At 49.4% G+C, this 25,632-nt stretch overlaps 1 protein-coding gene and 1 non-coding gene across 2 annotated transcripts in view; one reads left to right on the top strand and one right to left on the bottom strand.

Moving 5' to 3' along the window:
• The window catches only part of LOC119928490, a 40,796-nt gene that overhangs the window by 1,502 nt on the left and 13,662 nt on the right, over window positions 1–25,632 (top strand). Inside the window, exons 2-5 of the mRNA XM_038746815.1 lie at window positions 8,722–8,818; window positions 10,946–11,099; window positions 20,959–21,116; window positions 23,907–24,083. Coding sequence (XP_038602743.1) covers window positions 8,722–8,818; window positions 10,946–11,099; window positions 20,959–21,116; window positions 23,907–24,083 — 586 coding nt within the window. The remainder of the gene's footprint in view (window positions 1–8,721; window positions 8,819–10,945; window positions 11,100–20,958; window positions 21,117–23,906; window positions 24,084–25,632) is intronic.
• LOC119929196 lies at window positions 18,319–18,456 on the bottom strand. The gene has a single exon (XR_005451332.1). It is a non-coding gene; the product is annotated as a small nucleolar RNA SNORA7 (small nucleolar RNA).

The raw sequence follows: 25,632 nt of genomic DNA, 5'->3' as shown, positions 1-25,632 counted from the left end.
TGTGGGACAGCCTGACCACCTTGTATTCCCCCCCAGCGCTTAGGACAGTGCTTTGCACATAGTAAGCGCGTAACAAATACCATTATTATTATTATTATTACTAACCCCGGCTCCACCACTTGTCAGCTGTGTGACTTTGGTCAAGTTACTTCACTTCTCTGGGCCTCAGTTACCTCAACTGTAAAATGGGGATGAAGACTGTGAGCCCCACATGGGACAACCTGATTACCTTGTATCCCCCCCCCCCAGCGCTTAGAACAGTGCTTGGCACATAGTAAGCGCTTAACAAAAGCCATCATTATTATTTTTCCCCCACCCCCTTGAACATGGATGGAGCCCAGCACTGTTCCCATTCAGGTCTGGCGAGGTTTTCCCCAGGGTCCGCTCCTGCGGGATTGGGGCGTGTGCTCCACCCTGGAGACCCCCCCAACCCCACCCCACTATGGGGTTTAGCCACCGTCAGGTCCCCAATCGATCGTCAATATTTATTGAGCATCGACTGAGGTGCAGTGACTTGCCCAGGGTCACACAGCCGCCAAGCGGCGGGATTAGAACCCATGACCTGCTGACTCTCAGGCCCGGGCCCTATCCACTCTGCTCCTTCTCGACCTCATGCTCCTGAAGAGGTCAATTTGGTCGACTTCATACTGCTATCCCCTTGGTTCCGCTACCTCTGCTTTGCCCAGTGCCTCCTGGGAGTCAGAGGTCGTGGGTTCGAATTCCGACTCCGCTGCTTGTCAGTTGTGTGACTTTGGGCAAGTCACGTAACTTCTCTGTGCCTCAGTTCCCTCATCTGTAAAATGGGGATTAAGACTGTGAACCCCATGTGGGACAGCCTGATTACCTTGTATCCCCCCAGCACTTAGAACACTCCTTGGCACATAGTAAGCGCTTAACAAATGCCATTATTATTATTAGTCCCTTACGGAGACATTCATTCATTCAGTCGTATTTATTGAGCGCTTACTGTGTGCAGAGCACTGTACTAAGCGCTTGGGAAGTACAAGTTGGCAACATATAGAGACCCAACAGCGGGCTTTCCCCTTCCAGGTCACTAGGCCCTCATTTGAGTTTTTGTTAGCAGTAATGCACTGAATTTTTTTTTTAAATGGCATTTATTAAGCGCTTACTATGTGCAAAGCACTGTTCTAAGCGCTGGGGAAGTTACAAAGTGATCAGGTTGTCCCACGGGGGGCCTCACAGTCTTAATCCCCATTTTACAGATGAGGTAACTGAGGCCCAGAGAAGTTAAGTGACTTGCCCAAAGTCACACAGCTGGTAATTGGCAGAGCTGGGATTTGAACCCATGACCTCTGACTCCAAAGCCCGGGCTCTTTCCAACTGAGCCACGCTAGACTGTAAGCATCTTGTGGGGAGAAAATGTGTCTACCCAACTCTGCTGTACTCTCCCTAGTGCTTAGTACAGTGCTCTGTCCACAATAAACGCTCAATAAATACCCCTGATTGAGCATTGTACTCTGTATATTGAGCACTGCCCCCTATCAGCTGTGGAACCTTGGGCAAGTCATTTAACTTCTCTGTGCCTCAGTTCCCTCATCTGTATAATGGGGATCAAGACTGTGAACCCCATGAGGGACATGGACTGTGTCCAACCTGATAATCCCGTATCTACCCCAGCGTTTAGAACAGTGCTTGGCACGTAGTAAGCGCTTAATAAATACCAGAATTATTATTACGAACGCTTGGGAGAGTACAGTAGGGGTAGCAGACATAATCCCTGCCCTCGAGGAATTTACAGACTGTGGTGGGGCATGGGGGCGGCACAAAATAAATCGCAGGTAGGATCAAAAAGGGAATGGAAAGATAGATATGTGGAGGTTTAAGGGCTTAAATGGTGGCAGCATGGCCTAGTGGAAAGAACACAGGCTTGGGAGTCAGAGGTTGTGGGTTCTAATCCCGGCTCTTCCACTTGTCAGCTGTGTGACTTTGGGCGAGCCACTTAACTTCTGTGTGCCTCAGTTCCCTCATCTGTGAAACGGGGATTAAGACTGTGAGCCCCATGTGGGACAATCTGATGACCTTGTATCTACCCTAGCGCTTAGAACAGTGCTTGGCACATAGTAAGCGCTTAAATACCATTATTTTTATTAGTAGTAGCAGTAGTAGGGAATGTAAGTCGATATGTACAGAAGAGCAGTGGGCAGTTGTGAGCGCCTAAATGCTTGAGGTGGTAGTTGGGAAAATATGACCCAAGGGAAAAAAAAAACCATCAGGAAAGGCCTTTTGATGCTTTTGGAAGGGCTTTGAAGATGCCCTAGCGGAAAGAGCATGGGCCCGGGAGCCAGAGAACCTGAGTTCTAATCCTGCCTCTGCCACTTGCCTGCTGGGTGACCTTGGGCAAGTCACTTCACTTCTCCGTGCCTCAGTTACCTCCTCTGCAAAGTGGGGTTTAAGACTGCGAGCCCCATGTGGGACAGGGACTGTGTCCAACTACAGCAGCGTGTAGTACAGTGCCTAGCACATAGTGAGCACTTAACAAATACTGCTAAAAAACCCCCGAAAACTGTGGTCTGGTGGCTTTGAAGGGGGATGGAATTCCAGGCATGAGGAAGAGCTGGAGGAAGGGTGGGATAAAGGATTTAGAGGCGGGAGAAATCAATCCATCATAATTTACTGACTTCTTGCTGTGCGCTTGGGAGAGTGCAGTACACCAGAATTGGATTCCCTTCCCACCAGTTTACAGTCTAGAGGGGGAAGGAGGAGATATCCATACCCTTGAATTCAATTCAATCGTATTTATTGAGCGCTTACTGTGTGCAGGGCACTGCACTAAGCGCTTGGGAAGTACAAGCTGGCAACATAGAAGCATATGATATTCACCCCACCCTCAGCTCCGCACCACTGTAATTATGTAATGTCCGTTTCCTGCTCTTTATTGGTAAGGAATGTGTTTGTCAGCTCCGTTGTATTGTTCTCTCCCGAGCACTTAGTATAGTGCCCTGCACACTGTAAGTACTTAATAAATAGTATCAATTGATTCCTTAAGCCTTTAATGGTCTTTTTAAAAATGGTGTTTGCAAGCAATTACTACGTGCCAAGCCCCGAACTAAGTGCTGGGCTAGGTACAAGATAATCAATCAATTAATCAATCAATCAATTGTATTTATTGAGTGCTTACTGTGTGCAGACCACAGTACTAAGCGCTTGGGAAGTACAAGCTGGCAACATGTAGAGACGGTCCCTACCCAACAGTGGGCTCACAGTCTGGAAGGGGGAGACAGAGAACAAAACCAAACAAATTAACAAAATAAAATAAATAGAATAGATATGTACAAGTAAAATAAATAGAGTAATAAATATGTACAAACATATATACATATATACAGGTGCTGTGGGGAAGGGAAGGAGGTAAGATGGGGGGGGACACGGTCCCTGTCATCATCATCAATCGTATTTATTGAGTGCTTACTGTGTGCAGAGCACTGTACTAAGCGCCTGTCCCACATAGGGCTCAAAGTTTTAATCCCCATTTTACAGATGAGGGAACTGAGGCCCAGAGAAGTGAAGCAACTTGCCCAAAGTCACACAGCAGGCAAGTCACGGAGACAGGATTAGAATCCAGGTCCTCTGACTCCCAAGCCAGAAAGAGAAACTCTTTCTCTTTCCACTAGATCACACTGCTTTTCATTCATTCAATTGTATTTATTGAGCACTTACTGTGAGCAGAGCACTGTACCGAGCGCTTGGTCAGGAGTTTCTGCTTGATGTGTTGAGAAATGGTTGAGCCATTGAAGGTTTTTGAGGAGAGAACAGGCAGGTGCGGAAACCTCATTTTAGAAAAATAATCCCGGCAGCGAGGTTGACGTTTGGAATGGAGAAGGGAGAGGCTCGAGGCAGGAAGACCGCAGACGAAGCTGACAGGGTACTCTAGTCAGGATAGTTTAGACACCCCTAGGAGTCGGAGGACCTAGGAGAGTGGTTGAAGGTGGTAGTTTGGGAGAGAAGGAGGAGAGGAGAAAGGGTTTTTAAAAAGTGTGAGGGGGCATCAGCAGGAGACCCGGCTCCTGAGCTCTGGGTGTGGCTTTATCCTTACTAGGTAAATGGGAGAATCCTTCAGGGCTGGATTTTCCATGCTGGCAAAACTCCCTGCTAGTTTATCTAATGGGCCTCTCCCCTGGCTGAACCTCAGGGTGGCTGTTGCATGCTGAAATGAAAGTCTCATTATTTTTTTATGGTATTTGTTAACCTCTTACTGTGTGCCAAGCACCATACTAAACACTGGAGTGGATTCAAAATGATCAGGTCGGGCGCAGATGCCAGTTCCACTTGGAGCTGACGTTCACAGTGGGCAAGCAGATATCAACTCCCCATTTTGAAGCAACGTTTGCGTGAATTACGGGTGAGTTGCGAGAATAACTAGGATTTGAGCTCGACTGAAGCGTAAAAGCTGTCGAGACAGCGGACCTGGCCTGGCTGTTTGGAGAGCTCTAGAAGAGCTAATATCGATAACAACAGTAATAGTGGTATTTCTTAAGTGCTTACTATCAGCGTGGCTCCGTGGAAAAGAGCACGGGCTTTGGAGTCAGAAGTCATGGGTTCAAACCTTGGCTCTGCCAATTAGCTGTGTGATTTTGGGCAAACCACTTCACTTCTCTGTGCCTCAGTTACCTCATCTGTAAAATGGGGATCAAGACTGTGAGCCCCCCGTAGGACAACCTGATCACCTTGTAACCCCCCCCCAGCGCTTAGAACAGTGCTTTGCACATAGTAAGCGCTTAATAAATGCCGTCATCACTACCAGTCAAGCTCTGTACTAAGCGCTGGGTTGATCCAAGGTAATGAGATCCCACATGAGGCTCACAGTCTAAGTAGGAAAGGAGAACAGGTATGTAGGACAACCTGATCACCTTGTAACCCCCCCAGCGCTTAGAACAGTGCTTTGCACATAGTAAGCGCTTAATAAATGCCATCATCACTGTCAGTCAAGCTCTGTACTAAGCGCTGGGTTGATCCAAGGTAATGAGATCCCACCTGAAGCTCACAGTCTAAGTAGGAAAGGAGAACAGGTATTGAATCTCTATTTTGCAGATAAGGGAACTGAAGTACAGGGAAGTAAAATCATCATCATCATCATCAATCGTATTTATTGAGCGCTTACTATGTGCAGAGCACTGTACTAAGCGCTTGGGAAGTACAAATTGGCAACATATAGAGACAGTCCCTACCCAACAGTGGGCTCACAGTCTAAAAGGGGGAGACAGAAAACAAAACCAAACATACTAACAAAATAAAATAAATAGGATAGATATGTACAAGTAAAATAAATAAATAAATAGAGTAATAAATAGAATAGATATGTAAAGTAATAAGTATATACAAACATATATACAGGTGCTGTGGGGAAGGGAAGGAGGTAAGATGGGGGGATGGAGAGGGGGAGAGGAAGGAAGGGGCTCAGTCTGGGAAGGCCTCCTGGAGGAGGTGAAATATGTACAAATAAAATAAATAGAGTAATAAATCCGTACAAACATCTATACAGATGCTGTGGGGAGGGGGGGCCCAAGGTCACACAAGAGGTACATGGCAGAGCTGGGATTAGAACCCAGGCCGTCTGACTCCCAGGGCCAGGGTTTTTTCCACTAGGCCACAATCCTTCTCATCGAGACCATTTCTCCTATCCCTCCCTCCCAGGGATCCAAACCCTCTGAGGAAGAAAGAGAAGAAGTGTCATTTGTTCCATTCTGAGTGCCGTTGCTTTTTACAAACCCCAAGTTACAAAACAGTTGGGTCAGGAAGTTAGGCTTTCGCTTCCTCTTGGAAGTGAATGAAATGCAGTTGTCAAATGGTGGCCTTGCCCAAATGCAGGGGACAGAAATCCTGGGTTTTCACAACTGCGGTCATCTGTTGGCTTGTACACAATATCAGCCGGGAGCCCAGGCTTGAAGCCTCAGGGCAGGATAGAAGGTCTGAAATGTTCCCAAGTGCCTAGTCGAGCACTCTGCACACAGTAGATGTTCAGAACACCTTTCTGGGCACAAGTGTTGCCTAGTACAGAGCTCTGTTCACAGTATTTGGTCCATACGGTACTCTTTGCCCCCTAGGCACTCAGAAGAGAGCTCTGAATACCCACTACGCCAAACAATCATCATCATCATCATCATCAATCATATTTATTGAGCGCTTACTATGTGCAGAGCACTGTACTAAGCGCTTGGGAAGTACAAATTGGCAACATATAGAGACAGTCCCTACCCAACAGTGGGCTCACAGTCTAAAAGGGGGAGACAGAGAACTAAACCAAACATACTAACAAAATAAAATAAATAGAATAGATATGTACAAATAAAATCAATCAATCAATAAATAAATAGAGTAAAAAAATATGTACAAACATATATACATATATACAGGTGCTGTGGGGAAGGGAAGGAGGTAAGATGGGGGGGATGGAGAGGGGGACGAGGGGGAGAGGAAGGAAGGGGCTCAGTCTGGGAAGGCCTCCTGGAGGAGGTGAGCTCTCAGCAGGGCCTTGAAGGGAGGAAGAGAGCTAGCTTGGCGGATGGGCAGAGGGAGGGCATTCCAGGCCAGGGGGAGGACGTGGGCCGGGGGTCGACGGCGGGACAGGCGAGAACGAGGCATGGTGAGGAGGTGAGTGGTGGAGGAACGGAGGGTGCGGACTGGGCAGTAGAAGGAGAGAAGGGAGGTGAGGTAGGAGGAGGCGAGGTGATGGACAGCCTTGAAGCCCAGGGTGAGGAGTTTCTGCCTGATGCGCAGATTGATTGGTAGCCACTGGAGATTTTTGAGGAGGGGAGTAACATGCCCAGAGCGTTTCTGGACAAAGATAATCCGGGCAGCAGCATGAAGTATGGATTGAAGTGGAGAGAGACACGAGGATGGGAGATCGGTTTGTTGCAGGAGCCCAGTACAGTACTAAATATTGAACACCCTCCCTCTTCATATCCAACAGACGATCACTCTCCTCACCTTCGAAGCTTTATTAAAGGCACAGCTCCTCCCCTACTCGGCCCTCATTTCCTCTTCTCCAACTAGGCCCACAGCTCCTCTTCTCCCACTCCCTTCTGCATCACTTAGCACAGTGCTCCGCACACAGTAAGCTCTCAATCAATCAATCAATCATATTTATTCATTCAGTTCATTCATTCAATTGTATTTATTGAGCACTTACTGTGTGCAGAGCACTGTAATAAGTGCTTGGGAAGTACAATTTGGCAGTATATAGAGACGGTCCCTACCCAACAATGATGGCATTTGTTATAATAATCATAGTAATAGTAAAAATACAATAATATGATCATAACAATATGGTAATAATAATAATCCAGCACACAAGTAATAAGAACAATAACAATGATGGCATTTGTTATAATAATAATCATAATAGTAAAAATACAATAATATGATCATATCAATATGGTAATAATAATCAGCACACAAGTAATCATCATCATCATCAATCGTATTTATTGAGCGCTTACTGTGTGCAGAGCACTGGACTAAGCGCTTGGGAAGTACAAGTTGGCAACATATAGAGAGAGTCCCTACCCAACAGTGGGCTCACAGTCTAGAAGGGGGAGACAGAGAACAAAACCAAACATATTAACAAAATAAAATAAATAGATATGTACAAGTAAAATAAATAGAGTAATAAATATGTACAAACATATATACGTATATACAGGTGCTGTGGGGAAGGGAAGGAGGTAATACGATTGATTATTGATTGGTAATAAATACGATTGAATGAATGAATGAACAAATCACCCTTGCAGTTGAACTTGCACCCTTTATTCACCCCTCCCTCAGCCCCACAACACTTTTGTCCGTATCCATAATTTACATATATTTATGTCCGTTTCCCCCTGCTCTAGACTGTAAGCTTGTTGCGGTCAGGGTAGTGTCTACCAACTCTGTTATATTGTAATAATAACGATGGTATTTGTTAAGCGCTTACTATGTGCAAAGCACTGTTCTAAGCACTGGGGCTCACAGTCTTAATCCCCACTTTACAGATGGGTAACTGAGGCCCAGAGAATTTAAGTGACTTGCCCAAAGTCACACCACTGACAAGTGGTGGAGCCGGGATTAGAACCCGTGATCTCAGACTCCCAAGCCCAGGCTCTTGCTACGCTGCTTCTCTATTGTACTCTCCCAAGCACTTAATACACTACTCTACACACAGTGAGGGCTTGATATATATGATTAGTTGATTGGTGATCGTGGTGAATAATAGTAATAATGATGGCATTTATTAAGTGCTTACTATGTGCAACGCACTGTTCTAAGCGCTGGGGAAGTTACCAGGTGATCAGGTTGTCCCACCTGGGGCTCACAGTCTTAATCCCCATTTTACAGATGAGGGAACTGAGGCACAGAGAAGTTAAGTCACTCGCCCAAAGTCACACAGCTGCCAAGTGGCGGAGCCGGGATTTGAACCCACGACCTCTGACTCCAAACCCCGGGCTCTTTCCACTGAGCCACGCTGCTTCTCTAAGCGAAGGAAGAGAGGGTGTCTGAGGTGAAAGAACTAGACTGTGAGCCCACTGTTGGGTAGGGACCGTCTCTATATGTTGCCAACTTGTACTTCCAAGTGCTTAGTCCAGTGCTGTGCACGCAGTAAGCGCTCAATAAATACGATTGATTGACTAGGGTGGGGTTGGAAAATGTGTCCAAAATGCCCGCTCATCTTGCGCTGTCTGGGGTTGTTCCCATTTGGGTTTCATTGCGACGTCTTTCTTTCAGTGATCTGTCGTACTCCCCGCCTGGCGAAATGGCAGAGGCTCCGTTGCCCAACCTCACCCCAAGGCATCAGGATCTGATCCCCACTCCGTGCGGCCCTGTGAGTACCCCGCCCCACCGTGCTCTTGGGGCACAACCTCTGGGGGGCGCTACTAGTGCTGTGGGGGCATTGGCGGTGGGGCCCACTTGTTCTGGGGGCACTGGTAGTGGAGCACTCATCCATAAGGTTCTGGTACTGGTGGAACTGGTCCTGAGAGCTTTAGTACCGGAGGCACTGGCCTTGAGAGCTCTAGTACTGGGAATACTGGTCCTGAGAGCTCTTGTACTGGGAGCACTGGCCTGGGAGCTTTAGTACTGGGGACACTGGTCCTCAGAGCTCTTGTACTGGGAGCACTGGCCCGAGAGCTTTAGTACTGGGGACACTGGTCCGGAGAGCTCTGGTACTGGGGGCACCAGTTCCAAGAGCTGTAGTACTGAGAACACTGGTCCCGAGAGCTCTAGTACTGGGAACGCTGGTCCCGAGAGCTTTAGTACTGGGGGCACACACTGGTCCTGAGAACTCTAGTACTGGGAGCACTGGCCCCTAGAGATCTAGTACTGGGGGCACTGGTCCTGAGAGCTCTAGTAGTGGGGGAATTGGTCCTGAAAGCTCTTGTACTGGGAGCACTGGCCCGAGAGCTTTAGTACTGGGGACACTGGTCCGGAGAGCTCTGGTACTGGGGGCACCAGTTCCAAGAGCTGTAGTACTGAGAACACTGGTCCCGAGAGCTCTAGTACTGGGAACGCTGGTCCCGAGAGCTTTAGTACTGGGGGCACACACTGGTCCTGAGAACTCTAGTACTGGGAGCACTGGCCCCTAGAGATCTAGTACTGGGGGCACTGGTCCTGAGAGCTCTAGTACTGGGGGAATTGGTCCTGAGAGCTCTTGTACTGGGAGCACTGGCCTGAGAGCTTTAGTACTGGGGACACTGGTCCGGAGAGCTCTGGTACTGGGGGCACCAGTTCCAAGAGCTGTAGTGCCGAGAACACTGGTCCCGAGAGCTCTAGTACTGGGAACACTGGTCCCAAGAGCTTTAGTATTGGGGGCACACACTGGTCCTGAGTACTCTAGTACTGGGAGCACTGGCCCCTAGAGATCTAGTACTGGGGGCACTGGTCCTGAGAGCTCTAGTAGTGGGGGAATTGGCACTGGATTTGGGGGCACTGCAGACAACAGATGTGTGCACCATGTGCCTGGGACTGTAGGTTTCTCATTGGCCTTTTCTCTCTCTCTCACACACACACACACACACACACACACACACACACACACACTCTCTCTCTCTCTCTCTCTCTCTCTCTCTCTCTCTCTCTCGCCCTCTCCCTCTCTCACGACCATCAGTGGTGCCACCTATGAGTGTACCCGACACCAAGATCAGGGGACCAGGAGATTCCTCGTTCTGATCTCCCAGTCTGGGGAGGGTTTTTTTTCTGGATGGTGAAGACCAAGTGGAGAATGAGTGAGGGGAGAGAGGGAGCTTGGCCGATGGAAGTAGAGGGTCCTGGGAATTAGAGGGGCCAAGAGCTGGCCTGTGCCCCACTTTGAGGCTGCTGTTCAGAGACACCCTGGACTTTCAGTGTGGCCTGGTGGAAAGAGCACGGACCTGGGAATCAGAAGTCGTGGGCTCTAATCCCGGCTTTGCCGTATGCCTGCTGTGTGACCTTGGGCAAGTCACTTAACTTCTCTGTGCCTCAGTTACCTCATCTGTAAAATGAGGCTCAAGATTGTGAGCCCCATGAGGGACATGGACTGTGTCAATCAATCAATCAATCAATCGTATTTACTGAGCGCTTACTGTGTGCAGAGCACTGGACTAAGAGCTCGGGAAGTACAGGTTGGCAACATATAGAGACAGTCCCTACCCAACAGTGGGCTCACAGTCTAAAAGGGGGAGACAGAGAACAAAACCAAACATACTAATAAAATAAATAGAATAGATATGTACAAGTAAAATAAATAAATAAATAGAGTAATAAGTATGTACAAGCATATATACATATATACAGGTGCTGTGGGGAAGGGAAGGAGGTAAGATGGGGGGGATGGAGAGGGGGACGAGGGGGTCCCTACCTGATTACCTTGTGTCTACCCCAGTGCTTAGAACACTGCTTGGCACATAGTAAGGCGTTACACAAATACCACAGTTATTATTATTAATATTGACATTTCCTCTGTGGTTGGGTCCAGATAAAGCGATGGTCAGAATTGTCCTCGCTGGTCAAAATCTACTTCTGCATCACCCTCGTGTCGCTGCTGAGCGTCATGGGACTGACCCTGAAGAGCCTCGCACAGGAGTCTGATGAAAACTTCACTGTCTCCCTCATCCAGCTGATTGGCGTTGGTAAGTGGGGACCAGCCAGAGGCCCCTCGGGGGCTGAGCCCAGGGACCCAAGAAGGGAGGGCTCAGGCTCCTCCTTTCTGCCTGGGGGTGAGGGGCCCGGGCTTGCTGAGATAATAACAATAATAATAATAATGATGGCATTTGGTAAGCACTTACTATGTGCTAATCACTACTCTAAGCGCTGGGGTGGATACAAGGTGATCAGGTTGTCCCACGTGAGGCTCACAGTCTTCATCCCCATTTACACATGAGGTAACTGGGGCACAGAGAAGTGAAGTGACTTGCCCAAAGTCACACAGCTGACAATTGGCAGAGTCAGGATTTGAACCCTTGACCTCTGACTACCAAGCCCGGTCTCTTTCCACCGAGCCCCACTGCTTCTCTCTGGGCCCACTGCAGGCAGAGGAGGTTCCAGGTGCTGGTATCTGCTTCAGTGCTCTGCACATAGTAAGCGCTCAGTAAATACGATTGATGATGATGATGACGGTTGGGGGATCAGATGAGTTTAGGAAGCAAAATGAAAACAAGCCTAACTGGGCCTGAGGATGCATTTGCAGGGTTGAGAGAGACAGAGACAGAGAGAGAGCATCTCTCTCTCTCTTTCTCCCTCTCTGCCGTTGCTGCCAGGCATGGCCCAAGGGCCAGTTCAGTCAGAGAGAGAGGGGACCCATGGGGATCTAATGGTTAACTGTGACCTAATAATAACAGTAATAATAATAATAATAATAATAATGATAGTATTTGTTAAGTGCTTATTACGTATCAAGCAGTTGGGTAGATACAAGCTAATCAGGTTGGACACAGTCCCTGTCCCACATGGGGCACAGAATCTTAATCTCCATTTTACAGATGAGGTAACAGAGGCCCAGAGAAGTGAAGTGACTTGCCCAAGGTCACACAACAGACAAGTGGTGGACCCAGGATTAGAACTCAGGTCCTTCTGACTCCCAGGCTCTCTCTACTAAGTCATGCACAGCATCCTAGATGGCGGTGGGACTGGTCACTGTAGTGTCCACAGCAAGGGTGCCACAGTCCTTCCCCCCATCCTGCCCTAATCCCTGTCTGCCCCACTCCACCATATTTTTTTTCAACTTTTTAAAAATTTTATGGTATTAGTATTTTTTATGGTATTTGTTAAGCACTTACTATGTGCAAAGCACAGTTCTAAGCGCTGGGTGACCAGGTTGTCCCACGTGGGGCTCACAGTCTTAATCCCCATTTTACAGATGAGGGAACTGAGGCCCAGAGAAGTGAAGTGACTTGCCCAAAGTCACACAGCTGACAATTGGCGGAGCCGGGATTCGATGGGTCAAACAATGTTCCGACCATTGAAGTAGATACAATAATAACAATAATAATAATAATGGCATTTATTAAGCGCTTACTATGTGCAAAGCACTGTTCTAAGCGCTGAGAACAGTGCTTAGAAGTTAATTAGAAGAATACAAGTTAATTATGTTGGACACAGACCCTTTCCCACATACGACTCACAGTCTAAGTAGGAGAACGGAGATGCAGAGAAGTTAAATGACTTACCCAGGGTCATAGAGCAAGCAATTGGCAGAGCCAGGGTTAGAATCCAGGTTCTTTGACTGCTAGGCTTGTGCTCGTTCCACTAGGCCACAAATTCACCTTAATGAAATGATAGACAATACAATCCCGTTTTCTTGAGGAATGCAAATAAAAACTTGATCTTTCTGTGGCATGAAAGAAGTCGAACAAAATGCCCAGTACAATTTAAAAATCCGTCAGAGAGTAGTTTGCCAAAGTTTTGCGTTTCTAGTTCATTGGGAGCAGGGAACGTTCTACCAACTGTTATATCGTACTCTTTCAAGCACTTAGTATAGTGCTCTGCCCACAGTAAGCACTCAATAAATGCGATTGATTGCCAAAGTTTTGTGTTTCTAGTTCATTGTGAGCAGGGAACGTTCTACCAACTGTTATATCGCATTCTTCCAAGCACTTAGTATAGTGCTCTGCCTGCAGTAGGCACTCAATAAATGCGATTGATTAATTGCCAAAGTTTTGTGTTTCTAGTTCATTGTGAGCAGGGAACGTTCCACCAACTGTTATATCGTACTCTTCCAAGCACTTAGTATAGTGCTCTGCCTGAAGTAAGCACTCAATAAATGCGATTGATTAATTGCCAAAGTTTTGTGTTTCTAGTTCATTGTGAGCAGGGAACGTTCCACCAACTGTTATATCATACTCTTCCAAGCACTTAGTATAGTGCTCTGCCCGCAGTAAGCACTCAATAAATGCGATGGATTAATTGCCACAGTTTTGTGTTTCTAGTTCATTGTGAGCAGGGAACGTTCTACCAACTGTTATATCGTACTCTTCCAAGCACTTCGTATAGTGCTCTGCCCACAGTAAGCACTCAATAAATGCGATTGATTGATTGCCAAAGTTTTGTGTTTCTAGTTCATTGTGAGCAGGGAACGTTCCACCAACTGTTATATCATACTCTTCCAAGCACTTAGTATAGTGCTCTGCCCACAGTAAGCACTCAATAAATGCGATTGATTGATTGCATTCATTCATTCAGTCGTATTTATTGAGCGCTTACTGTGGGCAGAGCACCGTACTAAGTGCTTGGGAAGTACAAGTTGGCAACATCTAGAGACGGTCCCTACCCAACAGCGGGCTCACAGTCTAGAAGGGGGAGACAGACAACAAAACAAAACATATTAACAGAATAAATAGGTACAAGTAAAATAAATAGAGTAATAAATATGTACAAAGCTAGGGAAAAGGTGGGGAGGGGCAGCGTTTGGCCCCTCGACCAGTTCCCAGGACTCAGGGAGACCGTCAAATTCTAACCCTGACCTCTGGCAGCAGCTGCTGAGGCTCTGGCTGTAAGACAGTCCCCGTGGGGTCCTGAAGGAGCAACGGCCTCCAAGGGCAAGACTGCTGGCTTGGGGTCCTGCCGGGAGTCTCCTTTAAGCCCCGCGGGCGCTGAGAGGAGAGAAGGGGCCGTGATCCCAGGGACACCCGCCACCGCTGTTCCCAGCAATGCAGTAGCCCACGGAAGGTGGAAATGACCACAGTCTCCTCTCAGCTTCCCCTTGGGCAGTTGCCCTGCTTGTCCCACTTTTGACCTGCCCCTGGCCCACCCAAGAGCTGCCCAGGAGGGTAAGGGCCATGGCAGTAGGCCCCCCCCCTTTACAGAGATCAAGGGGATCTTGATCATCATCATCATCATCATCAATCGTATTTATTGAGCGCTTACTGTGTGCAGAGCACTGTACTAAGCGCTTGGGAAGTACAAGTTGGCAACATATAGAGACAGTCCCTACCCAACAGTGGGCTCACAGTCTAAAAGGGAGAGACAGAGAACAAAACCAAACGTACTAACAAAATAAAATAAATAGATATATACAAGTAAAATAAAATAAATAGAGTAATAAATATGTACAAGCATATATACATATATACAGGTGCTGTGGGGAAGGGAAGGAGGTAAGATGGGGGGATGGAGAGGGGGACGAGGGGGAGAGGAAGGAAGGGGCTCAGTCTGGGAAGGCCTCCTGGAGGAGGTGAGCTCTCAGTAGGGCCTTGAAGGGAGGAAGAGAGCTAGCTTGGCGGATGGGCAGAGGAAGGGCATTCCAGGCTCGGGGGATGACGTGGGCCGGGGGTCGATGGCGGGACAGGCGAGAACGAGGTACGGTGAGGAGATTAGCGGCGGAGGAGCGGAGGGTGCGGGCTGGGCTGGAGAAGGAGAGAAGGGAGGTGAGGTAGGAGGGGGCGAGGGGATGGACAGCCTTGAAGCTCAGGGTGAGGAGTGCACCGTGGCCTAATGGATGGAGTACAGGCCCGGGAGTCAGAAAGACCTGGGTCCTAATCCTGGCTTCGCCACTTGTCTTCTGGGTGACCTTGGGCAAGTCACTTCACTTCTCTGTGCCTCAGTTGCCTCCTCCTTAAAATGGGAATTAAGACTGTGAGGCCTGTGTGGGACAGGGACTGTGTCCAACCTGATTATCTTGTATCTACCCCAGTTCTTAGTACAGTGACTGTACAGTGCTTAACAAGCATCACAATTATTATTATTATTATTACTGTTAGTCTCTCCCCCCGGACCCCGCCCCGATCCCACAGGGCCCAGGGTCCGTGCATGCTGGGACACCTCCATGGCCTCTGCCTTCTGAACTGCAGAGACCACTGAGGCTGCTGATGGACTGGATTCCCAAAAGGACAGTTTCCTTTTAAGGGCCCCTTGCAAGGATTGTTGCTATTTGCCTGGCTAGCTCTTGCTTTTCACCATGCTTTAGAACAGTGCTTGGCACATAGTAAGCGCTTTCCAGCGCTTAGAACAGTGCTTGGCACATAGCAAATGCTTAATAAATGCTATTATTATTATTATTATTATTATTATTTTATTATTATTCCAACTCTCCAGGGAAGCTCTGCTCTAGGTGCTGAGCTGTGCCTCTCTGAACTTCCCGGCCCACTTAATAATAGCAATAGGAAAAATAATAATTGCGGTATTCGTTAAGCACTTACTATTTGCCAGGCACTCTACTAAGCTCTGGCGTACATACAAATCAAATCGGGTTGGACACAGTCCCTTTCCCACATGGGGCTCCAAGTCCCAGTTACAGATGAGGGAACTGAGGTCCAGAGAAGTGAAGTGACTTGCCCAAAGTCACACAACAGACAAGTGGAGGTGCTGGGATTAGAACCCAGCTCCTTCTGAGTCCCAGAAACCCGTGCTTTATCCACTGGGCCACGCTGCTTCCTCACCCTTCCTCTTCGAACTGCCTAGCGGCCCAGCTCTCCCATCCACCTCTCTGTCCCATAACAATAATAATAATGGCATTTATTAAGCGCTTACTATGTGCAAAGCACTGTTCTAAGCGCTGGGGAGGGGTTACAAGGTGATCAGGTTGTCCCACGGGGGGCTCACAGTCTTAATCCCCATTTTACAGATGAGGGAACTGAGGCCCAGAGAAGCGAAGTGGCTTGCCCAAAGTCACACAGCTGGCAATTTGCAGAGCTGGGATTTGAACCCATGACCTCTGACTCCAAAGCCCGGGCTCTTTCCACTGAGCCACGCTGCTTCTCATAATAATGCTGCTTCCCATAATAATGATGGTATTTGTTAAGAGCTTACTATGTTCCATGCACCGTACTAAATCCTGGGGTGGATACAAGCAAATCGAGTTGATCACAGTCCCTGTCCCATGTGGGGCTTATATTCTCAATCCCCATTTTACAGATGAGGGAATTGAGGCCCAGGGAAGTAAAGTTACTTTCCCAAGGCCACACAGCAGACAAGGGACGGAGCTGGGATTAGAAGCAGCATGGCTCAATGGAAAGAGCACAGGCTTTGGAGTCAGAGGTCACGGGTTCAAGTCCCGGCTCCTCCAATTGTCAGCTGTGTGACTTTGGGCAAGTCACTTAACTTCTCTGGGCCTGTTACCTCATCTGTAAAATGGGGATGAAGACTGTGAGCCCCCCATGGGACAACCTGATCACCTTGTAACCTCCCCAGTGCTTAGAACAGTGCTTTGCACATAGTAAGTGCTTAATAAATGCTATAATAATAATAATAATAATAATAATTATTATTATTATTATTATTATTATTACCATTACCCCAGCACTTAGAACAGTACTTGGCACATAGTAAGCATTTAACCAATACCATGATTATTATTATTATGACTTTCTGACTCCCAGTCTCATGCTCTATCCACTATGCTATGCTGCTTCTCATGTCCCGTGTCCTGCAATGAACCCTACTTCCAAGCTTCCAACCCTCACTGGAGGGAGTCCTGTCCCGCCATTCCCGAATGAGGCTGGCTTGCCGGGGACCATGATGAAAAAGTTTGATTCGGCAGGTGTGGGCATTGACTGTTGCCCCAGATCTCAGCCACAGAGAAGGTGTAGACACCACCACTTCTTTGCTCTGGGGACTCTGTCCCATTGGCAAACTCTAATAGTAATAATAATAATAATTGCGGTATTGTTAAGCACTTACTATGTGCTAGACACTGTTCTGAGCACTGGGATAGATTCAGGTTAATCGGCTTGGACAGAGTTCCTATCCCACATAGGGCTCACAGTCTTAATCCTCATTTTACAGATGAGGTAACTGAGGGACAGAGAAATGAAATCAATCAATCAATCAATCATATTTATTGAGCACTTACTATGTGCAGAGCACTGTACTAAGCGCTTGGGAAGTACAAATTGGCAACATATATCATCATCAATGATGATGATGATGAGATAAATCATCATCAATCGTATTTATTGAGCGCTTACTGTGTGCAGAGCACTGTACTAAGCGCTTAATGACTTGCCCAAGGTCACAGAGCGAGCCAGTGGCAGAGTCAGAATTAGAACCCAGGTCCTTCTGACTCCCAGGCCCGAGGTTTATCCGCGAGGTCACGCTGCTACTTACCACTCTCCCGAAGGACAGTTGGCCTTCTCGACTTGGTTTTTTTTACTTCTTTGTCCACCAGATCATCGCTGGACAGGGGGCTGCCCGAGGGGAGAGGCAGCCTTCGGTCGAGGGTTGCTTTGGAAATCACTGGGGCTTCCTGGGTGCAGGCTGGGCCATAGCTACCTGCAGGTCTAGCGTATCCCCCGGAGACAGGTCTGCCTACCTCTCCTCAGCCCCGGGCGGGTCCCAGAGTCTCCTGGCTGCACGCTTGGGAGAAGAGTGACTCTCAAATGATGCTGAAGTATTTCAAATCTATAGCACAACCACCTTGAGCTGCTGCTCCTGGAACTCAGTTTGCCAGCTGTGCCACTGTCTGGTCTAAAGCATTGCAACTTGTTGAACTTGGAGCCTGGGGGAAAAAAAAAAATCACAGTTTGTCCAGAGGCCCTAAGCCCCTAAATTTTCAGGGTCCTGCCCAGCCCATCCTTGTCCTGCCCTACCCTGCCCGGTCCTACCTCGCTTGACTTAGTCCTGCCCCGAGCTGCTCTGCTCTTCCCAGCCCAGCCCGGCCTGACCCGGCCCTGGAAGGCTCTGCCTCCAGGAAAATTGGCTTTTCTTATGCTGTTGAGTTGCCTCTGACTCATAGCGACGCCGTGGACACATCTCTCCCAGGACTCCCCACCTCCACTCATTCTGTTCGTGTATCCGCAGAGTTTTCTCGATAAAAATATGCAAGTGGTCTACCATTGCTTTCTTCCGTCCAGTTAACTTGAGCCTCCACCCTCGACTCTCTCCCATGTCGCTGCTGCCCGGCATGGGGGAGTTTTGACCTGTAGCAGCTTGCCTTCTACTCGCTAGCCACTGCCCAAGCTAAGAATGGAATGGGTATGCCTCTGCTTGACTCTCCCTTCTACAGCCGAAACTGGTAGAGTACTGCAAACTCTCCAGGTACGGTCCTGAGAGGGATCGTGAAAATCGCCGGAGGAAAAAGCCAAGACTTGGTGTCCCGCAGGGTCTTCCCGTTGCCCCTCAACTTGCCTCCCGGCTTCCTGGGTTGGTCCTGGAAGAAGAAACGGGTTTGGGGTGTGTAGGGCCTGCCCTGAGCTTGATGATTCCCAGATGCTCCTGCCACCCTGCTCACCTCCAGGCCAGGGAACTGGGACGGGAGGGGCTGAGGCCGCCAACCTTCTGGTTAGAGTCGTTTTGACTTATGGCACTGGCCGAGAGGCAAGGGGAGAAGATGCTGGAAAGAGGCCATCAGGCTGGGCTCCTCTGAGCCTTTGGGGCTCGCAAACATTTACCCAGTCAGCACCGCTGCTTGAGGTATGGTCCGCAGCCCCACATTTCACACACCACCAACGGATGACTCACTGGCAAAGCAGTCAGCCCGAGCCCCTGCTATACCCACCGGTCCGGCCCCGCATCTTCCCACTGGGGACCACTGGGCTCGTTTGCATGGGCCCAGGGGTGAGGGTGCAAGGGGATGGGCCGGGGCGCTGCCCTGGATGGCTGGCTTGGTTTCTGCGGCCCTTTCCCTCTGCAGAACTCAGGCCTCGGAGGGCTGAGGCAGCCCCCCCAGCAGAAGGCGAATGGGCGACAGTGGGAACTGAAACCGGGGTGGTGGAAGGGATCGGTGTCCAGACCTCAGCCCCAAACTCTCCCCTCTCCAGCAGACTGGCAGCTTCACTTGCCCGGGACCACCCCCTCCACTTGCCCATGGGCTTCTAGGAAATGTGAGCTAGTTGTGGGCCTGTAGCAGAGACCAGTTCCCTGCCTTTTTAGCGGAGTCGTGGTTAGCCCCACCTCTCCCAACTTGGGAATCAATCAATCAATCAATCAATCGTATTTATTGAGCGCTTACTGTGTGCCGAGCACTGTACTAAGCGCTTGGGAAGTACAAGTTGCCAACAAGTTGGAAACACCATGCCCCCTGACTCTTGCCCTGACCCTGGCCCCTCCAGCTCCAAACCTGGCTGTTCAGCTCAGAATCCTACCCCCTTGTTGCCCCCTAAATCAATAAATCACATTTATTGAGTGTTGGAGAAGAAGCATGGCATAGTGGATAGAGCATGGGCCTAGGAGTCCAAAAGTCTTGAGTTCTAGTCCTGTTTCCGCCCCTTGTCTGCTGTGTGACCTTGAGCAAGTCACTTCACTTCTCTGGGCCTCAGTTACCTCATCTATAAAATGGCGATTGAGACTGTGAGCCCCAGATGGGACAGGGACTGTGTCCAACCCGATTTGCTTCTATCCATCCAGTGCTTTGTACAGTCCCTGGCACATAGTAAGCGCTCAACAAATATCACAATTATTATTATTACTTACTATGTGCAGAGCACTGTACTAAGCACTTGGAAGAGTACAATACAATGGAATTTGCAGACACATTCCCCGCCCAAAATGATCTTTCAGTCTAGAGGAACTCCTCTAAGCAAAAAGGGCTTGATTCCTCTCACCCTGCTTCCTGGCAACACAGGCACACACACCCTCACACCCTCACACCCTGACTACTCCTCCCCAAGCCCGAAAGATAACCTCTTCCCCAGCAGACCCTACAAGCTGTCATTGTGGGAGACTTCCCTAATGCTCAAGCCCAGTTCCTCTGGCCAGTAAATGGAACTGGATAGTAATAATAATACTAATAATTAATTATTATTATGGCACTCCTTAAGTCTCCCCTCAGGGTCTCACCTGGAAAGCTCCCAGTTCTCTACCAGTCTCAGTGTCTCCCCCTTTTAGACTGTGAGCCCACTGTTGGGCAGGGACTGTCTCTATATGTTGCCAATTTGTACTTCCCAAGCGCTTAGTACAGTGCTCTGCACACAGTAAGCGCTCAATAAATACGATTGATGATGATGATGAGAGGTAGAGTCAGGCAGAGGCCTACCCATTTCATTCTTAGCTTGGGCAGTGGCTAGTGAGTGGAAGGCAATCTGCTACAAGTTCAAACTCACCTGTGCTGGGCAGCAGCGGCACGGGGGAGAATCGAGGGCGAAGACTCAAGTTTACCACGCGGAAGGAGGCGATGGTAAACCACTCGCGTATTTTTATCCAGAAAACACTACTGGAAAACAATTGCAGATGGAAGTGGGGCATTCTGGGAGAGATGAGTCCATGGCGCCGCTATGGGTCGGAGACGACTCGACGGCATGAGATAAGACAAGACTTGTTAAGTGCTTACTTTGTGCCAAGCACTGTTGTAAGCACTGGGGTAGGTACACGTTAATCAGGTTGGACACAGTCCCTGTCCCACGTGGGGCTCTCACTCTTATCCCCGTTTTACAGATGAGGTGACTGAGGCCCAGAAAAGTTAAAGTGACTTGTCCAAGGTCACGCAGCAGACACGTGGCAGTGCCGGGATCTTCCTGATTCCCAGGCCCCTGCTGAATCCATTAAGCCATGGGCCGGGGGATCGAGGTGGGGTTTGGGTCGGGGGTGGCCTGGGGGCTGAATGGGTTTTCTTTGGACCAGTGTTCTGCATTTACTACGTGATCAGAGGCGTCCTGCAGGAGAACCGGCAGGAGCTCATGGCGTTCGTGCTGTCCGTGCTGCTGGTCATGCTGCGCTCCCTCGTCAACATCCTCGTGCTCTCATCCAAGGAGCAGCCCCTGGAGAAACCCACCATCCTGGTCAGCAAACCCCTTCCCCCTTCCCCCTGTCCTCCGACCCGGGCTCCTGCCTCTGGCTCCCTCCTTCCCTCCCGGGTTCCTCCCTCTCTCTTCCCACTCCCAGGAGGCCAGCCGGAGACACCCAGGAGCCAGTTTGGGTTGGGCTGGGGTTTAAGAGGAAACCCCACGCCCATCCCACCCCCTGGCAGGATAGGGCTGCAGAGACCACCCCAGGGCCGAGCACAGTACTTAACACTCAGTCAACACTAAATATGTTCCATAACTAAGCCAAATGGCAGCTACCTTCTCTCCCAGTAGCCGTCCACCACAGCCCGGCACTCTTAATTAGGGTACTTATTAATTATGTCAGTAAACCTTTACTGGGGTCGCTACACCCTGGGGTCCATAGAAAACAATCTGATCGGACACAATCCCCGACCTAGAAGGGGTTTACAGTCTTAAGGGTGAAAGCAGATATCTCCTTCCCCCGAACCTCTAGTCCCCCCAGGAGAAGCAGGGTGGCCTAGTGGACAGAGCTCGGGCCTGGGAGCCCTCCCCATCCCCCCGCCTTACCTCCGTCCCCTCCCCACAGCACCTGTATATATGTCTGTACGGATTTATTACTCTATTTTACTTGTACATATTTATTCTATTTGGTTAATATGTTTTGTTTTGTTGTCTGTCTCCCCCTTCTAGACTGTGAGCCCGCTGTTGAGTAGGGACCGTCTCTATATGTTGCCAACTTGTACTTCCCAAGCGCTTAGTACAGTGCTCTGCACATAGTAAGCGCTCAATAAATACGATCGATGATGATGATGATTACTCTATTTTATTTGTACAATAAGTATTCTATTTATTTTATTTGGTTAATATGTTTTGCTTTGTTGTCTGTCTCCCCCTTCCAGACTTTGAGCCCGCTGTTGAGTAGGGACCGTCTCTATATGTTGCCAACCTGTACTTCCCAAGCACTTAGTACAGTGCTCTGCACATAATAAGCGCTCAATAAATACGATTGATGATGATTACTCTATTTTATTTGTACATATTTATTCTATTTATTTTATTTGGTTAATATGTTTTGCTTTGTTGTCTGTCTCCCCCTTCTAGACTGTGAGCCCGCTGTTGAGTAGGGACCGTCTCTATATGTTGCCAACCTGTACTTCCCAAGCGCTTAGTGCAGTGCTCTGCACACAGTAAGCGCTCAATAAATACGATTGAATGAATGAATGACAGATGAGAAAACTGAGGCCTAGGGAGGTTGGGACTTGCCCAAAGTCCAACAATAGGCCAGGGGCAGAACTGGGACTAGTCTCCTGACTCCTAGGCTTGTGCCCAGTGTCCAGTGGATGACGCAGCTTCAACCTCTTGATCTCCGTTTCCCTGCTGTTGGGGCAGCCTAGGATCGAGGAGGGAGGCAAGGAAGACTGGGCTGGGTTCTCCTGGAGGTCTGAAAGTAGGGGTGCTCAGAGGACAGAGATTTTGCCAATCGTGACCCCCAGCCCCTACCCTGACCCTAGGGCTTTTCCCCCTGAACCCCGTGACCAGCTGGGTCAGCTCAGTCAACAGGGGACCTGTCCTTGCAGAACAAGATTGCGCTCATCCCCATCTCCTAATGTTGGACCTGTCCCTTTACGCTCCTCCTACTCCAGAGCACAGGATCAGGGAGGTCTTATTAGAGCACACATTCTGAGCAACGACAGTAGCAGCGATAGTAGTTGCTGCATCTGTCTGGGTGTCAGCCAAGGTTCCGGTTTAGCTGGGGGGTGGTCTGCAGTCACCTTAAGGTGGTGATAGGTCGGGCGGAGGGGAGGGTGTTGTGATTGGGGTGGAGGGGAACCCTTGCTGACGCTGGCGTAGACGCTGTGGTCGTGGGTGTAAATCCCGGCTCTGCCAACTGTCCGCTGTGTGACCTTGGGCAAGTCACTTAACTTCTCTGGGCCTCAGTTACCTCATCTGTAAAATGGGGATTAAGACTGTGAGCCCCCCGTGGGACAACCTGATCACCTTGTATCTACCCCAGCGCTTAGAACAGTGCTTTGCACATAGTAAGTGCAAAAAGTAAGTCCAGACTGAGCCCCTTCCTTCCTCTCCCCCTCGTCCCCCTGTCCATCCCCCCCTTCTTACCTCCTTCCCTTCCCCACAGCACCTGTATATATGTATATATGTTTGTACACATTTATTACTCTATTTTACTTGTACATATCTATTCTATTTATTTTATTTTGTTAGTATGTTTGGTTTTGTTCTCTGTCTCCCCCTTTTAGACTGTGAGCCCACTGTTGGGTAGGGACTGTCTCTATATGTTGCCAATTTGTACTTCCGAAGCGCTTAGTACAGTGCTCTGCACATAGTAAGCGCTCAATAAATACGATTGATGATGATGATAAGTGCTTAATAAATGCCATTATTACTACTAGAAAAACTGGAGCCAGGAGTCCCTTGTTCCAGGCTACCGTCTTGGTTCTCTCCCAGCCCGGGCCACTCCCTCTCCTGCCCCTGGGTCAGTGGTTTCCATCCGTCAGCAAGGGGACCGGGTTGGGAGCGAGAGCTGCCTGCCTCGTTTGTGTTTAGCCTTGGCAATCCAGAGGGCCAAGTGAGGGTCCAGTGCCAAGTTGACCCTAGCCCCCCACCTTCTCCTAGCCCCCCATCGCTCCCACAGGTGGGCTCCCGGACAGACCTGAGTCACTTGCCCCGTGCCGTCGGCAGCCTCGGATCCCATGGCGGCGCGGTCGGCAGCGGGTTGGGGGAGGCCGACGGATCAGCCCGCCATCCCCGCTGATGGAGGCGGCACCGTCTTCTCTCGCCAAGCAGGCCCGGTTCGTGGTGATCCTGCTGGTCGGCAGCTTCGACGCCATCTGCGCGGCCGTCCTCATCTGGAGCCCCAGCCTGATGGCCTTCCGTGTGGGTGGGGCCCTGGAGAGCCTCCAGGCCCAATACGTCATGCTCAACCTCTGCTTCTCCATGCTCACCTTTGACCTCCAGGCTCAGGTACAAAATCTTGCTACGGTGGCTCTGGTCAACAAGCCGCCTTGTCCGTCGGGGTGCCCGGTGTCTGGGGCGCAGCAGTTATTGGGGGAAAGGAGAGGTGCACGGGGAGAGGAGCGGAAGGCAGGGAGGATTAATCACCTTCCGCCAGGGTTCCCAGCTGGGCGAATCACGGTCATTTCCATCTCCAACCCTGATAATGGTGACGACAACAATAATAGCAATAATAACGGTGATAATTACAATAATGATCAAAATACCGGTAACGATAATAATAACTTGAACACTCAGAGCGCCTTCGTTGCCAGCCCCACGTTTTTCCCTCATAACATCCCAGCGGGGTGGGGTGAAGCAAGGATTATTCTCCCCGTTTTTCAGATGGGCCAACGGGGACCCAAAGAGGCGAAGCGACTTGCTCGAGGTCACAGAGCAGAACGGGAGCAGAGCAGAAGCCGGGTGTCTCGTGGCTTTTATACCCATGCTGTTGGCAATAGGTCATACAAGGTCACTTATCAGCAGAGAGGCTAGCCGGTGGCCTGACTCGGGGAAATAAACCCAAGTTAAGATTCTGCCCGGGCTGGAGGATGTGGTGGCCCAGGGAGGAGAGGGTAGCGGATCCAGTGAGGTGAATTAAGAGGGAGGAGAGGGTGCATCTACTGAATAAGAGAAGCAGCTTGGCCTAGCGGATAGAACATGGGCCTGAGAATCTACCGGCTCCACCACTTGTCTGCCGTGTGACCTTGCGCAAGTCATTTCCCTTCTCTGTGCTTCAGTTACCTCATCTGTAAAATGGGGAGTAAAACTGTGAGCCCCGCGCGGGACAGGGACCGCGTCCAACCTGACAACCTTGTATCGAAACCTGCGCTCGGTCCAGTGCCTGGCACATATTAAGCGTTGAACAAATTACCATCAAAAAAAGTACTCCTGATGGGAAAATCGTTTCTGACTAGAAGTCCAGACCTCTGGGGACCAGGATCTGCATGTTGGGTATGGATGTGGCTGGAGAAAGAAGGGTTCAGGAGAATGGAGAATGGAAGAGGGGGCTTTCCCACCTGACCCCAAGTCCCCTTGCTGACAGTCGATACAGCCTGGGGTTGGGAGTCAGGGGACCTGGGTTGTGATCCCACTCTACCATATATTTGCTCTGTAACCTAGGGCAAGTCGCTTTGCTTCTGTGGGCCTCAGTTTCCTTATCTGTAAAATGGGGATAAAATGCCTGTTCCTCCTGTGAGCCCAGGTGGGGCAGGGACTCTGTCCAACCTGAATATCCTGTATCTACCCCAGCATTTGGCACATAGTAAGCCCTTAACAAACACTCTAATAGTAATAATTGTGTTTGTTTATTATTATTATTATTATTATTATTATTATTATGCCTGTGGCATGGCCCGTTCTGACCCTGGTGCCGCCTTCCCCGCCGGCCCCGAGATGGGTATCGCCGCCCTGCCTTAACGTGTGTCTTCCAGCCAAGCCCAATGGGAGCCAGAGATGTAACCCGAAGGGGTTACGTCCCCGAAAGCCAATAGGATTGAAGCCGATCGCTCTTCCCAGG

Source organism: Tachyglossus aculeatus, chromosome 5 (genome assembly GCF_015852505.1).
Source record: "Tachyglossus aculeatus isolate mTacAcu1 chromosome 5, mTacAcu1.pri, whole genome shotgun sequence".
Classification (NCBI taxonomy): domain Eukaryota; kingdom Metazoa; phylum Chordata; class Mammalia; order Monotremata; family Tachyglossidae; genus Tachyglossus; species Tachyglossus aculeatus.
Note: the sequence above shows the minus strand (reverse complement) of the source record. Positions and strands in the feature narration are given on the sequence as shown.